The sequence below is a fragment of the Solanum verrucosum genome, unplaced genomic scaffold, assembly GCF_900185275.1.
Source record: "Solanum verrucosum unplaced genomic scaffold, falcon-dt-bn FXZP01000278.1, whole genome shotgun sequence".
Lineage (NCBI taxonomy): Eukaryota > Viridiplantae > Streptophyta > Magnoliopsida > Solanales > Solanaceae > Solanum > Solanum verrucosum.
In genome coordinates this window covers 1,835,217-1,851,372 of record NW_026020332.1, presented here as the reverse complement: position 1 = coordinate 1,851,372, position 16,156 = coordinate 1,835,217, and the positions used below count along the sequence as shown (strand labels likewise).

Below are 16,156 nucleotides of genomic sequence, written 5' to 3'. Positions count from 1 at the left end.
ATCAAGTTTAAAGACAGTAGAAGAAGAAGAAGAAAACTTAATAATCTTCAGTTCAAACAAATCTCAACAAAGGGTTTTTGAATCTGTAACAAATTTCAACAAAGATGTTTCTTACCAGGTAAATTTTGCATTTGTTTGGTGCTTAATCTACTTTATTTTTCAATTAAATCGGAATTGAATGATTTTTTTTTGGAAATTTGATGTGAAGAACTGAGTACGATAGAGGTGTTAACACCTTCTCGCCTGAAGGACGATTGTTTCAAGTTGAATATGCTATTGAAGCTATCAAGGTAAGTTCTTTGATTTTCGCTTCCTGTTTTTTCTTTTTTTTGGGGGACGGAAAATAGCTGATGGGTGTTTTTTTTTGGTTTTGTGATTTTCAAATTATGATATTTTGAAGTTGGGTTCAACTGCAATTGGACTGAAGACCAAGGAAGGAGTTGTTCTTGCTGTGGAGAAGCGCATTACTTCACCACTTCTGGTTTGTAACACTTGTTTCCCTTTCCATTGGGGATGGTTTTATGTTACTTCTGTATGGTTTAGTGATTATGTTCATGGGTTATAGTTGGATGGGAAGTTCAATTTTTCAGCAATAACACCTATAAGAAATGCTGGTAGAGCTTCACCAATGTAAATTGTAGTATAGGTTTTGTGGGGTACAGGATTGGGGAAATGATTGCTAATTGTTGGGAATCTTGTAATATTGTGAAAGGAGTTCTTCCCCCTCCACAACACAGCTCAACTTGTACATGTCTCTGCGTTTAACTATGTGGCTGTTCATTTTCCTTTGAAATTTTCTTAATTGACATCGACATTGAAACAATGGCGTTTTTCTAAATATAAAATTGTACAAACATTGAATGGTCACTTTATGAGGAAATAACAGAGCATGTCTGAATATGGTTGGAGTTGTGGTTCATATGAAGAACGTTGAGGCGTTGTACAACCTAAATTTCCTCTAACTCGATTAATGAAAGTTACAACTTCACTGATGGGAAAAAGTAAAACCCTTTTTGCCTCTCAGAAGGCAATGCCAACTCTATATGTCTGTATTCTGAAGTCTCTTTTCTAGTGTCACCATATCATTGGTGCCTGACCATACTTGATTTTAGAAAAATCATTTGTGCTAACTATTAATTGACACTGTTTAGTGCTTAGTATATCATTGGTAAGACCTACATTTTAACAGTTAAACTTGGTGGTCTCTTTTGGGGCATCTGATGAAATTGAAATGAAACAGTTAAACTTGGTGGCAGAGATATCCATAGTAGGCTACACGACTTCTAGATCAAGAATTAGAAAAGCTACAGACCAGTTTCCCTTTTATTGCTTGCTTGGCTATCACTCTATTTTGTGCACTCAGTTGGTTCATCTAAATAATAGAGAACATGCTATTCGCTCGCCTGATAACTTCAGTTTATTTTCTGTATTGTTCATTCGTGACACAGTTTTGATATTCTTATAGGAGCCAAGCAGTGTGGAGAAAATTATGGAAATTGACGAGCATATTGGCTGTGCAATGAGTGGATTGATAGCTGATGCACGGACTCTTGTGGAACATGCACGGGTTGAAACTCAGGTATTTAGGGAAACATCTTTAACCTTCAAGTATTTGTGTGATAGTGGTAAATTGCTGATTTTGTGTTGTTGTTTTGTCCTCCCTTCCCCTTTCAACAGAACCATAGATTCTCTTATGGTGAGCCCATGACTGTTGAGTCCACTACCCAAGCTCTCTGTGATTTGGCGTTGCGATTTGGTGAGGGCGATGAAGAATCTATGGTGAGATTCTTTTTACTTTAGTATAGTACTCTTTGTTTCTCTGTGAACAACTATCTTTCAGTTAAAAATTAGTGGTGCCTTATTTTGTAGAAAGCATCTTTTCCATTTTCCAATATTATCTTTTGCTGTTCCCTTGTTATTTTGGCTAAAAAATTAGTTGGAACTAAACAGATGACTTTATATGAAGTGGAATTTAGATATTATGCTAGTTATGTTAATTTCATCAAGTGAATAAGTTAAATAAATATAAACCAGCAACTACTTCATGTGACATAAGGTGAAAATAAATATAATTAGTGATAGTTTCTTGTTCCCTTCTCTTTATGTCTCACTAAAGGACTTGTGCATGTATCTCAAGTGCTTTCGAACATTGCCTATGCTGACTTTAGAATGAAAAGGTAACAGGTCACTACATTTATCTCCTCCCCCCTCCAAAAAAGAGATCAGTGATCAGCGTGAAGATTGTTAGGCAGTGATCATCTCTATATGTGTCTCTCTCTCAATTTGTAGTTGTATTTCACATGCTCTTGCATATGCCAGCTGGGTAGTGATAGATCCAGAGGCTGGCTGTTGAGTCTGAGATCCTCTTAGGTGCTAGTACCTAGGATCACAGTTTATCAGCTATATAAGTGCATTTGCTCTTCTCTTTACATTCTATATTCTAAGGAAAAATGATGCATGATACTTATAAACTTTGCTTGTAAAGAACTCATGAAGTTCGAGTGGTGATTCTATATAGTGTAAGCTGGACAAAAGATATGCTTAGCCTGTCTGGTTATCTTGGACAAAAGGAAAGGGGAGAAGGGAGAGGGCAAAGGGTTATTTATGATTTAACTAGTTAGTTAATTAAGTTGTTTATGGATAATATTATCATGTATGAATTAATCTGTTTGGAATTACCTGGTTAATTTTGATCATATTCTGTGGTGTGCATTTTGCTCTAATGACTGTCTTGTGCTGATCTAGTTTCTTCATTTCCTTTCTTTTTAATTTCATAACATATTCTAAAAAGTTGGATGTCTGGAGATTATCAGTGTTGTTGAAGAAGTTTGTCAGAAGAAATAGACATTCTTCCGTAGTTTCTACAGTTGACTTACTCATCAGCAGGATTAGAGTTTCCCTTATTGTTATGTTTTGAGTATTGTGAGGTCAGATTTCCTAAGTCCTACCTTTTTATGTATTAATGGTCTATCTCGTTTGTTTTATGCAGTCCAGGCCTTTTGGTGTGTCCCTTCTCATTGCTGGTCATGATGAGAATGGTCCCAGCTTGTAAGTCTTTGCATCTCTTCTATGATAGTATTGGAAACTATGATATTTTGTTTTCAATATTTTCTTCTCTTGGTATTGAATCAAGTCTGATAGAGCTGCCGGAATATTATCTTTCAGAGACTTCCTTCTTCTCCCAAATTTGCTTTCGAATACTACTTTGACTTTGGCTAAGTTGGACTTATGCATATTGGATCTCGAGAAAACGATGTAAAATATTTGACTAGAAATTCCATTGCATCTCAGATGCATTAATACTAAATCTCATGGGAAAACTCCTTTACACTTTTTTTGACAAAACTTCTTTTCACTTATTTGACCATGTTTTCTATAAATCTCATCAAGTCGCTCTAATATACACAAATCATCTTAATATAGTATTGAACATCACTTCTAAAATTTCAATTCTATTTTCATTAGATAATGAGCTTTTTTTTTAATGTAAAATGAATTCTATCTCAATTAGTTGAAAAATACTTTCATATAAATTGAATATTAAGCACTTAATATATTACTCCTTCTAGTTCATATTAAGTGAATTGTTGGGGTATGACACACACCTTAAGAAAAATATATAAGGATATAAATCAAAGACTATTTCCCACTATTACCCTTTTGATTATTCCCAAATTTTTCTCCTAGAAAATGTGAAGTAGTTAAGAACCTCATTAAATGAAGGATAAATATAGAAAAAAGTCCCAGCAATTCTCTTGAACTTTGAATACTTCACTTATTTTGAACTATGAAAAAAGTCCCAACAATTCACTTAATATGGACGGGAGGGAGTACTAGTTTATCCTTGCTTCTGGGGTCCCTTCCCCTCCATGTAGAACAGCCCTTTACTCAGCACTAGTATTGTTTATGTTTTTTGAGATTGGACAAGTATTCTTTTTGTAAGTTCAAATTATACGCTTTCCTTAAATAGAGTTAATTAAGAAGCATGAAGATTTCATCCTACTGCTCAAACATCTGCTTTAAATTAGATGCCTAACATAAATCCATCCAGGAAGCACTGCCCATTGTCACGATTTGATCCACTCCATTTTAAAGCTCTACTTAATAAACTATGGTTCTCTATTCCCAGCAGGAGATGGGTAAACGGTCATTGGTCGTTGCGTATTGGCCTGAGCTCAACAAGGATGGTTGTGTATTAGCCTACCTGTCATGGTTGTCACATCTGGTGTCTTATGTATTAGGCACTGGCTCACTAAAACCTACCTCTCCAAAAATTACTACAATGTTGCTCTAATATTATCTCCTAATCCCTTGTTATAGTCTTTTGAGCCGAGGGTCAACCGGGAAGAACCTCTCTACCCCCACAAAGGTAGGGGTAAGGTCTACATACATCCTATCTTCCTAGACCCAACTTGTGGGATTACACTGGGGTATGTTGTTGTTGTTGTTGTTGTTGTTAATGAATATTAAATACTGAAGAGGTCAAAAGATCACATTCCTGGAAATGATGCTACCAACTGGCCATGATAAATTGGGCTTTTGTGTGATGAGCTGCTAAAATCAGACTTTTGACTATATTTGGTTTTTCCTAAGAAAAGTACTGGATTCAGAATTTCATAAGCATACTGTTAACGTTACATAGTTTATTCAAGTACTCGGCTTCTCATTACTTCCTACCCTGATTGTGGGTATCAAGGGACATAATTTGTAGATACTGAATGTCGCCCAATTATGATGTGCAGGTACTATACTGATCCTTCTGGTACATTCTGGCAATGCAATGCTAAAGCTATTGGGTCAGGTTCTGAAGGTGCTGATAGCTCTTTGCAGGAGCAGTATAACAAGGTATCTAAGTTTTCTTATTTTTCTAGTGAAACCATGTCCTATAGTCCTAATTACGGTCCAGTCTGCAGCAGGCTGGAGGTAATGTTGCTAGTGGAAGATGTAATAATAGGTCCAGTTCCTTTTTTTATTCACCCTCATTTCAACTGTTTGGATGCTTGAATGCTGGAGAACTTCATGAGTTCCGCATTTATAAAGTATCTTCCGTGGAAGCCCGAGAAGTAGAGGAGGGTTTCCCCTCCTTATATTTTTGCCCTAAATAGCTCAGTTCAAACATGATGTCCAACCTTATTAGTTCGAGTAGCTAGTTTGGTTGGTGATGCGCTCACCCACTTGTACGCTTCCAAACAAGCATGCTAGCCTTTGCACCTCCGAAAATAGATGTTTGTGGAAACAAGTATTCAGGAAATCATCATAGCTGTTGTCCAGTCTTCAGCAGCTTGAGGTTGTTTGATGCATTCAATTGCCTTCAACCCCTAACACCATTTCCCTCTTCTCTTCCTCCAATAGAGGAAAGTAAATCACAGTCACTTTTCACTCATAAATTTAATATTGTAGGTGGCAGGTGGCTATTTTTGGAACAGCAAGCCTGGAGTTTAGCTTTCATATGGTTCTTAAAGTTGATCTAAGTCGATTATCTGCTTTTTCTGCAGGACCTTACCCTTAAAGAAGCTGAAACCATAGCACTGTCAATTCTTAAGCAAGTGATGGAAGAGAAGGTAAGCAGTAAGCCTCATGACACTTCTATTTTCATGATTTCGTTCCTTGTTTCTGAAAAAGTTCCCACTGTTTGATTCAGGTGACTCCCAATAATGTTGATATTGCAAGGGTATCTCCAACTTACCATCTATACTCACCATCAGAGGTGGAAGAGGTTATCAGCCGCCTATAAGAAAGCATGTGATCACACTCGTTAATGATATTTTTCTTGTATGACAAATGCTTGCAGCCCTGGAGTTAATTGGATTGTTTTTTTCCTTCTTCCAAGGCTGGGAATTGATTCAGACAAGTGTTTTCTGTATGCTCATTACATTATTTGCTTCAAGGATTTAAGAAATTTCTGGTCCATATATATCTCTTGCTGCTTTATGAGTTGGGATGTGTTCTGGAAATAGGAGTTTCAAGTGTCCTGAAAATAAGGGACAAGTACAACATTATGTAGGATTATATATATAAATAGGGATTTAAATTTTCTTGAATGAAATATTTCCATGTATCTTAGTTTAATTGGATATGGAATTTAAAAAGGGAAAAATCACCCCATATACACATTTAAGAGTAAATATTACGAGTTTTAAACCTACTTTTAAAAATTTCTTGATTATAACAAAATATTTATTGGTTATGACATATCAGTTAAAATTATTTTTATTTTAAATTTAAATTATATTTATTTAATAAATCATTAATATATTTATAGGTTTTTAATTTTAATTAATAATAGGTAATTAATTTGTTTTTTACTTCCTTTTAAAGAAAATGTCAATTACCCAAATTTAGGGATTTACTCAATATCTTTTCCTTGTTTACCGTTACCCTCACCAATCGTACACCACCCCCCCACCCCCACACGTTTCTTCACTCACACACGCCTCAACCCACCACCCACTATCATTCTCTCTCCATTATTTCTCATCTTCTCCAAAATCAAACCGCCAAAACCCATCAACACTCCAAAATCAAACCGATTAATCATGTCTAAGAAATCGATGGAAACTCCAAGAAAGAGCCTCAGATTTGATGAAACCTTAATCGATGATGCTCATGCTCCATCCTTTTAACATACTGTTTGAAGATGACACGATCAGCGAAAGTGAAGTTATGGAGACAGTTGCTAGCAAATATGGTGGACCTCAGATAGCAAAAGAACACGTTCCGAATACAACCGATTATCCTACACCAATACCACCGATTAAAAAGTCTAAATAGTTGATTGGACAATTTTTTTCTGTTTAACTTTTGGATAATTCTTTACCGTTTAAGTATTTGATGATATATACTACAATATGTTATCAAAACAATTGATTGCACCTTTTTATTCTTGTTTGAGTGTTATAAAATAGTTAACACTGTGCACATAGTGTCTGGTATGAATTTTTTTTTATAATGTTTGGGTTTCATAAGTTCAGGACAAAAATACTATACATAATTCATACAGTTCGGATACACTATCTTTTAAGCAGTAATGTGTATACTGAATGTATGAAACAGGTATGAAATACCAGTTATATCAATATGATTATGAATTTACTATTAAAAACGCAAATTGTGTTTTCCTTGTTTTCTTATTTTAGTTTGAATTAAAAGTAATTATTATGTGTATGACCACATCTTAAATTAGTCACTAATATATACAATATCTTAAATATGAGACAATTTTAAATATAAACAATTCGACAGATTTGATATTATTGAATAGTGTATAAATAAAAAATTCTTACAGTATGCATTATGTATGACTAATCAATGATCAGTGTATGCGTCTGTCTTATTTTCTCATGAATTAAATATGCTTAATATATGTATGACCAACCATAAAACAAGTGTTTGAATTAACTACATAATTAACTTTTTATAAGTAGTCCAATATACAATACATTTAAATCTGGAACAAATTTTAGAAACAACTGTATGAAATTTGTGTACTTAATGAATGAATCTTGAATAAATTGAAACACATATAAAAAAACCAGTGATTAAATCATAAAAATAGTGTTTGAATTAATTACATAATTAACTTTTTATAAGTATTACTAATATTTACAATACATTTATCACCCCTAAAATTAGTGTTTGAATTACATAAATATGCTTAATATATGTATGCCCAACCATAAAAATAGTGTTTGAATTAACTACATAATTAACTTTTTATAAGTAGTCCTAATATATACAATACATTAAATCTAGAACAAATTTTAGTAACAACTGTATGAAATTTGTGTACTTAATAAATGAATCTTGAATAAATTGAAACACATATAAAAAAAACAATGGATTAAACCATAAAAATAGTGTTTGAATTAATTACATAATTAACTTTTTATAAGTATTACTAATATATACAATACATTTAATTAGGAACAATTTTTATTAACAACTTTATGAATTTTGTGTATTGAATGAATGAATCTTGTATAAATTGAAACACATATAAAAAAAACTAAATTTATAAGAGTATGCATTCTGTATGATTACTGAATGAATAAACTAAGTTATGCACAATGGATATTTAGTAAAGAAATCCAAATTAACTTTCTTTTGATCTAAGAAAACACGCACACCAACATCATTGTGTATTCTAACAGGTGGGCATCGATCATCTACTAAATATTTTATCTCTAAATCATTTATATTAGTATCTATCATAAGTTGCGATGTTAACACGCTTAATAGACCACTATAAAGACTAGAAGAATCATATAAAACCCCTTCCATTTGAAAATCCACATAATGCCTTGTTTCATTAAAAAAAAAAAAGGTATCAGATTATAAACAAACAATTCGAAATACAAATATCATTCAGACAGACAAAATATTACAAAACAATTTTTACATTTAATTAAACAAACAATTCTTACAAATATCATTCAAATAGTACATTCCAAGCACTTTCATACTAAATCATACATCAAATACTTATTTAATAACAAAAAACTTTATACACAAATGTCTACATAAAATTTCACCATCAATACAACATTAAAAAAACTTTTCATACATTTCGTCAGACACGACTACAAACGAAATTCATACTTTCTTAATATACATTTCATACACATGTCGCAAAGACAGCTTATATCATACCAACATTCAAACACACTTAATACACATTTCATACAACAATTACTCACTCATTACAAATACATTTTTTTAATCTTACCAGACAATTAATTTCTAACTCACTAATTTCTTCAGCGGTGACAACATCTAATATGATCCAGTAAAATTTAGAATTTAATACCAACTAAAATCACTTGTCATACAATTTGTCAAAATATCCAAATAATTTTCTTTACATATAACTTAACACATTTTTCTTAGAGATTTCTTTCCAAAAATTCTATTAAATTCATTCGCAAATATACAATCACTTTATAATTTAAGAAAAAATACACAAAACAACCACAAAAACTTAAAATCACTAATATTATACATTTTACAACATTTTCAGTTAAACAAAACAATTTTTCGTTTCAACTCAACTTAAAAACAAACAATAAACAATCTAAATACTTACCCGAATGTTCCCATCTTCCACCGTGTTTAATTAAAATTGATACGCAATTGTCCATATCTATAAAATCAATTTTTTCAATGAAAAAAATATTCAACTATTCGTTCCTGAGATTATTTTTTTTTTTATGAAGAATGAAGAGAGAGAAACTTTGATGAAAAGAAGGAAATGATCTGATTAGATTTAATTTTAACGGAATTGAGTTAATTAAGGATAAAAAATAATGTTAATTTGTTTGGATTCCTTATTTAGTGCTAATCATTAATTATCTATAATAATTTCAAATTAAATAACAGGCCACAAATTCAGTCTTTTAATTTATTGTTTTTTAATTCCGTTTTAAAAAAAACAATTTTATTTATTTATTTTTATTTTTACAGTTTTTTTCCAATTAATAAAACATTTCTCTTTTTGGTGAATTTGTTAAATCCTGAAATTGTAAATGCTATAACTTGAAACTGAAACTCTACTACTATAGCTCGAAAATAATACTATAATATATATTATATATGAAATTTTCACTTTAAAAAGTAATGAACTTGCGATTTTAAACATATATATAAGAAATGTTAGAAGTTAAAGAATGATTAAAATGAATATAATAAAGTGACAGTAATTAGTTTTAGAAGCAGATTTTAAAGTAAAGGGACTTATAAATTGAAACATGAGCTCCATGCCTTTGTTAACTACATGACTTCCACCATATGTATAAATCTTTGGGGTTTATCACTCGTGAACAAAGAAGCGTAACAAGGTGAAAAATTGAAAATATTATATTGTCACAAATGAAAGAAAATTGAAGTTACAATGCATTAAGATATTGTTCGTTAAAGTGCATTAAAAAAAATATACTGCATGTATTAATTTTTTTTATATATTAGTAGTGAAATATTTTTTCAAACCCAAGACACTGGGCTTTGTCCCATTGATGTTTTTGCAGAATGGTCAAAGGACCAAAAAAAACAATCAATACATGAAAATTCATGGTATTAGACTATTAATAATGCAGTAAGCTTTAATGCATGTAATATAATGATTAAAGACACAATTGTTCCTCAAAATCGTTTCTACACCATTTCCACCATATTTGTGGAGGTTCTGTTTTTTAGAAATCATGTTATGAATATTATTTTTAATATCAAACCAAACAAGTCATAATAAATAATCTCTGCGTGACTAATCGTGCATTACTAAACATCCTATTCAATATTATTCTTCATTATATGTAATCCCTCTGCCAACAAAAAAACAAAATTATGAGTTAACTAATCAACTCATAATTCGACACGCATAAGGGTGACAATTGGGTCGATTTAATCAAATTTGAGTCGATTGAAAATGAATTGGATTGTGATCTATCCATATAAACATGAGTGAAAATGAATTTGAACAAATATGAATTGGATAAAATGGTCTTAACCCATATTTATCCCTTTTCATTCTTTTGTCATATGTCTCCTTGCATTCTTAAATAAAAAATTATATTTATCAGTTGTCGTACTTTTTTAATATATTTACGCTTACCATTCAATATTGTACTCATATTTTCTCTTGAACGGTTAAATTTCATTTTCACACTCTTATATTCTACGTAACACATATGTAATGTATATATATTGGATTTTGTTATGCATCAAAACTTATGCTTATCTTGAGTTTTCTCTATAAGTACATAGAAATTTCTCTCTATCGTTCTTATTGTTTCATCATTCTTCGTGATCTCATTGGTTCCGTAACCAAGTCAATGTTAGAAAATTATGTCAGATGAATATGCATGATCTAATGTCTAAACACATGCAAACTTTAGCACCAATTGTTTGGATGGTTTTTTTTAATTTCCCGCCCGATGTCTGGAGCCCACATTGAAGCTCCGACTAAATTCGGATCGTGCATTGTTACCTATTATATTGTGTTGTATAGTTAGTTTAAGTACGTACAATGTTTGTTTTGATTGTTACTTAAATTATATTGTATTTTATCTTTTAATTTCATCGTTAGGTAAATGATGAAAAGACACATTTTGTGTAACGACCGATATAGTGTGATTGTGTGTTACCTTATTATTTTCTTCTTATTTTATCTATACTTATTGTTTAAAAATTTTATTTTATCATTTACCTTATCTTTCATAGTTATATCATTGAATTATTTGGGAGGGGGTGTGTAAATGATAGTTATATCATTGGGTAAGTGAAACAGAAGTATTACACTAATTTCGGATCTAATAGTATGGATGTTCCACGGAATGTTAACATTACCACGAGCCTAAAGTTGTCAACTGTACTATCTATTATGCTTCTCTCTCATATACCTATACATATATTACTCCGACTGTCTGTCTCTTACTAAAAATATTTGTCTCATATTATTTAATCATCTAAATTAGGAGAGAATTAATTAATTTTTTTTTCATTTACCCTTACAATTAATATGACATTTGAAAATAGAAAATGTTCATTTAATATGAGATGACGTTCCATTTAATTGTAACGAATGAATATCTACTCTTCCCAAAAGGATTCGTTATATATAAGTCAAACAAGATATATAATCAATCCGCACTTCTTTTTTCTCTATCCATTAATTCCAAATTATAATTCTCTTAAAAATGTATATGGGTAATATCAAGAAGAAGAATCTTCTTCTCATTTTCTTCTTCTTCTTTTACTTGTCTTGTACATGTTCAAAGGAATTCCAGTATTCCAAGAATCTTGGATCAGAAGCTCCATCATCTCCACATGATCATGAGATGATCAAGAATGGAGAAGGAGGAGGGTTGATGACGACGAATACGAAGAAGATGAAGACAAGAACATTAAAGTTGAAGAATAGGAGTTCATCAGAGAATTGGAATAGAAAAAGAACGTATACAGCAATGCTTCCAAAAGGTTATGTGCCTCCTTCAGGATCTTCACCATGTCATAACACATACCCTAATTCTGTTACTTTTTTTTGTCATTTCTCTACTAGGCCTAATAATAAATTACCCTAGCTAGTTAGATCGATCAACTAAGAATATTGTATAGACCAAAATTAGCTAGTAACATGCATGATTCTATGATGACTTTCTTGATCATCAAATAGACGATTGAGTTTCTTCTTGTTATCGTCCACATTATATACAGCTGGTTTTCTTGATATATAAATCTTTGGCGACATACTATTTTCCTCATTTAATTTATCTATATATATATGTACAGTATAAATAAACGAGTTTACAATAGTACTGTTTTGCCATGGGTGGACTATCTTTCTTTTGTATTATTATTGAAGTTCTATATTTTCTTTTCTTTCCAAAGTGTGGGAACAACAAATTGTTTGGATGGTTGTTGCAGTATTGTATTGTTTGTTTGGATTCCTATTATGTTAGTTTTGATTGTTAGTTGAATTTTATTGTAGTATGATTTTAATTCATTTTGTGTAGCAACTAATTTGATGTGATTGTGTTACCTCTTTTTTTCTTCTCATTTTATCTATACTTATTATCTAATAATAATCCTATTTTATTATTCTTTACACTATTTTTTTTGATAGATCTACCTCGTACCCTACTTTTCTTATAAATTTGTCTTTTAAATTGCTCATATGTGTGACATTATGTAATGAGAAAAAATGATCTATCCAAATATTATAATGATCAGCACATTATGAAATAATATATAACAATCGTCCAAATGAAAGCGCAAGTGAAGTCAATAATTAAAACCCTAATAATATTGAGTGGTACATGAAGTTTAATTTATACTGTAGAAGGGGAAATTTTTAATAGTAAAACAAGCAGCAATTCTCAAGTAAAATTACTTTTAACTAAGTTTTTTTTAAGAGTTTTGCTGAATTTAATGGAGAAATATCGTATTCATCAGAATGCTACACTAAAAATAAGATTAAGGGTAACTTAGTAACATAGTAACTTAGACTAGATACATGCCTTGAATATTGATACATATATACAAATGCTTTTATGATAATATATTTTACTTACATATCAAACACAAAAAAAAAAGAGTAAAAAATCAAGCCATTTATTTTCCTTTAAAAAACATTTTCCTCCGTACCGAACACACCCTAAGTCTTTAGTTGATTTATCTTTTTCAACAATCGATCACCAACAAAAGTTCAAACTTATTACTATTGTTACACGTGAGAAATATATGATATTAAGAAAGATGTCTACTGTGTGTTTTGACTTGTAAGGATGTTTCGTGTAGCTGTTAATTTCTTGTTTGACTATATACAGTTGAATAGAGTAGTACTATAAACTTTAGTCAATTGTCCAAATTTCTGTGTTCGAAGTCCACATTGCAGTTCTGGTTAAATTTGAATGTGCAATGCATGGCTCATTCAAGTGGCCTTCCCAATAAGATTTTCTCCATACTCAACGCTCGAATTCAAGTACTCTAACTAATGATGAAACAATCTCACCACCGCACCACAACTGAGTGTCAATTGTCCAAATGATAGGCATGAAATAGGTAGAAAAAGCATATGGAAACTCCACCATTTGAGGGAACTTGCTTGCCTCATGGGGTTAAAGTTAAAAACAAAGTTTCTTACTTTCCGTTTACTCCATGCACATTCATCATGTCCTATTTAACTCCAAACTCCTAACTCTTCTCTCGATATGTTACACTATTCTATACTTATAAATATTACCAAAATTCTACTATATCAAATCTAGTCTAGTTTAATGCATTTATATCATGTGCCTTCTATAATTGTACTTTTACCTAATACAATATGCCACATACATACAAAATTAATAAGTAACATGGTTAGAGTATGAGTAGTGGTAAACTGGTGAAGCTATTTGCTAAGAATACTATTTAGTGTTAGTTCAATGTTTAACATAATTTTTTGATGAAGGGGTTCAACTTTGACCTTTTTTCACAAAAATCTAATCCCTGGAAGAAGTAAATATTGGCAGGATAATTAATGTGGTTCAGCTGACCTTTCTTTGGTATGTGTTTTAGTACAAGGCCAAACACATATACAAACCCTTAAACTTGTTCCTAAATTTCATTTTGACACTCCAACTCAACCTCATTCCATTTTAACCCTTCAACTCCAATTTTTATGTTCTATTTTGGCACTTCTAAGTGATGTGGCAGAGTGTGTGCATCACACTTTCTTTAAGAGAGTGAAAGACATAAAAAAGTATTTTTTTTTTAAAATAATAAAAGATTACCCTTCAACTCTATTTCTTTTATGTACCATTTAACACAAAATACTAATTTATGATTTCTTTATTTCTATATATGTTATTCAACTGCAATTTTGCATTTTAAAAATCGGCGTTCATCCGTTAGTTATTGTAAAAAATTAAAATTGATGGATGATCATTGATTTTTTTTTTATAAAAAAAAGTAACAATTTCATTTTAAGAGTTTCCTATATTTTTACGTGAAAAATAATCGACGAAAGTGCGTCGATTTTCTTTCTTAAGAAAATCAATGACAACCTAACGAAGTCTATCGAGTTTCAATATTTTTTTGTAGTGTTATTAATTAGCAATGAACATGAGTTTGTTTTTAACTCGTATTTAGTTGAATGAAAAATTAGAAAGTTGATATTTGAGTTAGTCCAAATAGACTAGATATGGAAAAAAAATATGTGGTGTTATTTAATTTAATTAATTGTTTAAAAAGAAAACCAATACACTTTCGTCGATTATTTTTTCACACAATAATGTACAGAAACTCTAAAAAATATATATATATTTTTAAAAATGATGTTCATCCATTATTTTTTCACACGATAATAGCATGTGAAGTACACACATCCCACTTTGTTGATTCTTTGGAAAGAAGTGCCAAAATGGAGCATAAAAATTGGAGTTGAAGGGTTAAAATGGAACAAGGTTGAGTTGTAGTGCCAAAATGAAATTTAGGGACAAATTTAAGGGTTTGCATATGTGTTTGGCCTTTAATACAACGAGAGTAATTACTTAAGTAGGAAAAGGCGATAATGCATTAAGGGGTCGTTTGGTTTGAATATGAGTTATGATGGGATAAGTTATGTTGGGATAAGTTATGTTGGGATTAGTTATGATGGGATAAGTTGTCCTGGGATTATTTCTTATTGAGTGTTTGGTTTGTTATATTCAAAATAATATATATTGATAAATTTTAAGAACAAGTTGTTTGTTTACAAAATTACCCTTCACTTTATTTAAACTTTTTAAATTTTTCTTTGTGAGCTTTAGTTATTCATTTTTTAAAATAAAACTTTTATTTTTTTTAACTTAAATATTTTTGTTTATGTATTCCCATGATAAGTACCATGTGTATTTAAAAATATAACTTTTTTCTTATTTAGCTTAAAAATAGAACTTTCCTCTTAAGTTTATTAAAGAGAAGAAAATTTATGAGAAATCAAAATAAAATAAACATAAGAATTAGTCAAATAAATTCATAAATAAAAATTATATTTATATAGTATAATTTTTTAATAGAAAAATATGTATAATTATCATAAAAATAAGGAGTAGTAAATATTATTATACATGGTATTAAAAAAAATGTAAATATACATAAATGTAAAAAATGATATATAAAAAGGATTTAAAGGGACATATTTGTCATTTACCTATTCTATCTCGGGATAAGTTATCCCGGGATTACTATACCACCCATGGGGAGGGATAACTTATCCCGGTACTAATTATTAATCCCGGGATAAGTTATCCCGGACTTGCCAACCAAACAACATAATTTTTTTTTTATCCCATCACTATTTCCTTATCCCATCACTATTATTTCTAATCCCTCACACCAAACGAGCCCTAATTGTTAGAGGTATGAAATTCATGAAAAGAGATACTCCCTCGTTTACTTTTACTTGTCACTGTTTGACTTGATATATTCATTAAGAAAATAATTATTGATATAGATTTTTACCAAACTATTATTATTAGATGATGTTTTGTATTTCCTCTGTTCCTAATTACTTGTCCACTTTTTCTTTTATAGTTGTCCCTAATTACTTGTCCATTTTGACAAATCATGAAAGGACAATTTTTTTTTACCTATTATACCCTCAATTAAATGACTAATTACTTTGAAAAACGTAGAACTTTTC

At 30.7% G+C, this 16,156-nt stretch overlaps 1 protein-coding gene across 1 annotated transcript; it reads left to right on the top strand.

The window, feature by feature from the left end:
* On the top strand, nt 1–5,896 carry LOC125836464 (proteasome subunit alpha type-5). The gene is made up of 9 exons (XM_049515636.1): nt 1–118; nt 209–290; nt 401–481; nt 1,466–1,579; nt 1,678–1,779; nt 2,990–3,048; nt 4,743–4,845; nt 5,496–5,561; nt 5,642–5,896. Exons 1-9 carry the CDS (start codon nt 105–107, stop codon nt 5,732–5,734), a joined length of 714 nt encoding a protein of 237 aa, XP_049371593.1. The 5' UTR covers nt 1–104; the 3' UTR covers nt 5,735–5,896.
* The last annotated feature ends 10,260 nt before the right edge of the window (nt 5,897–16,156 follow it).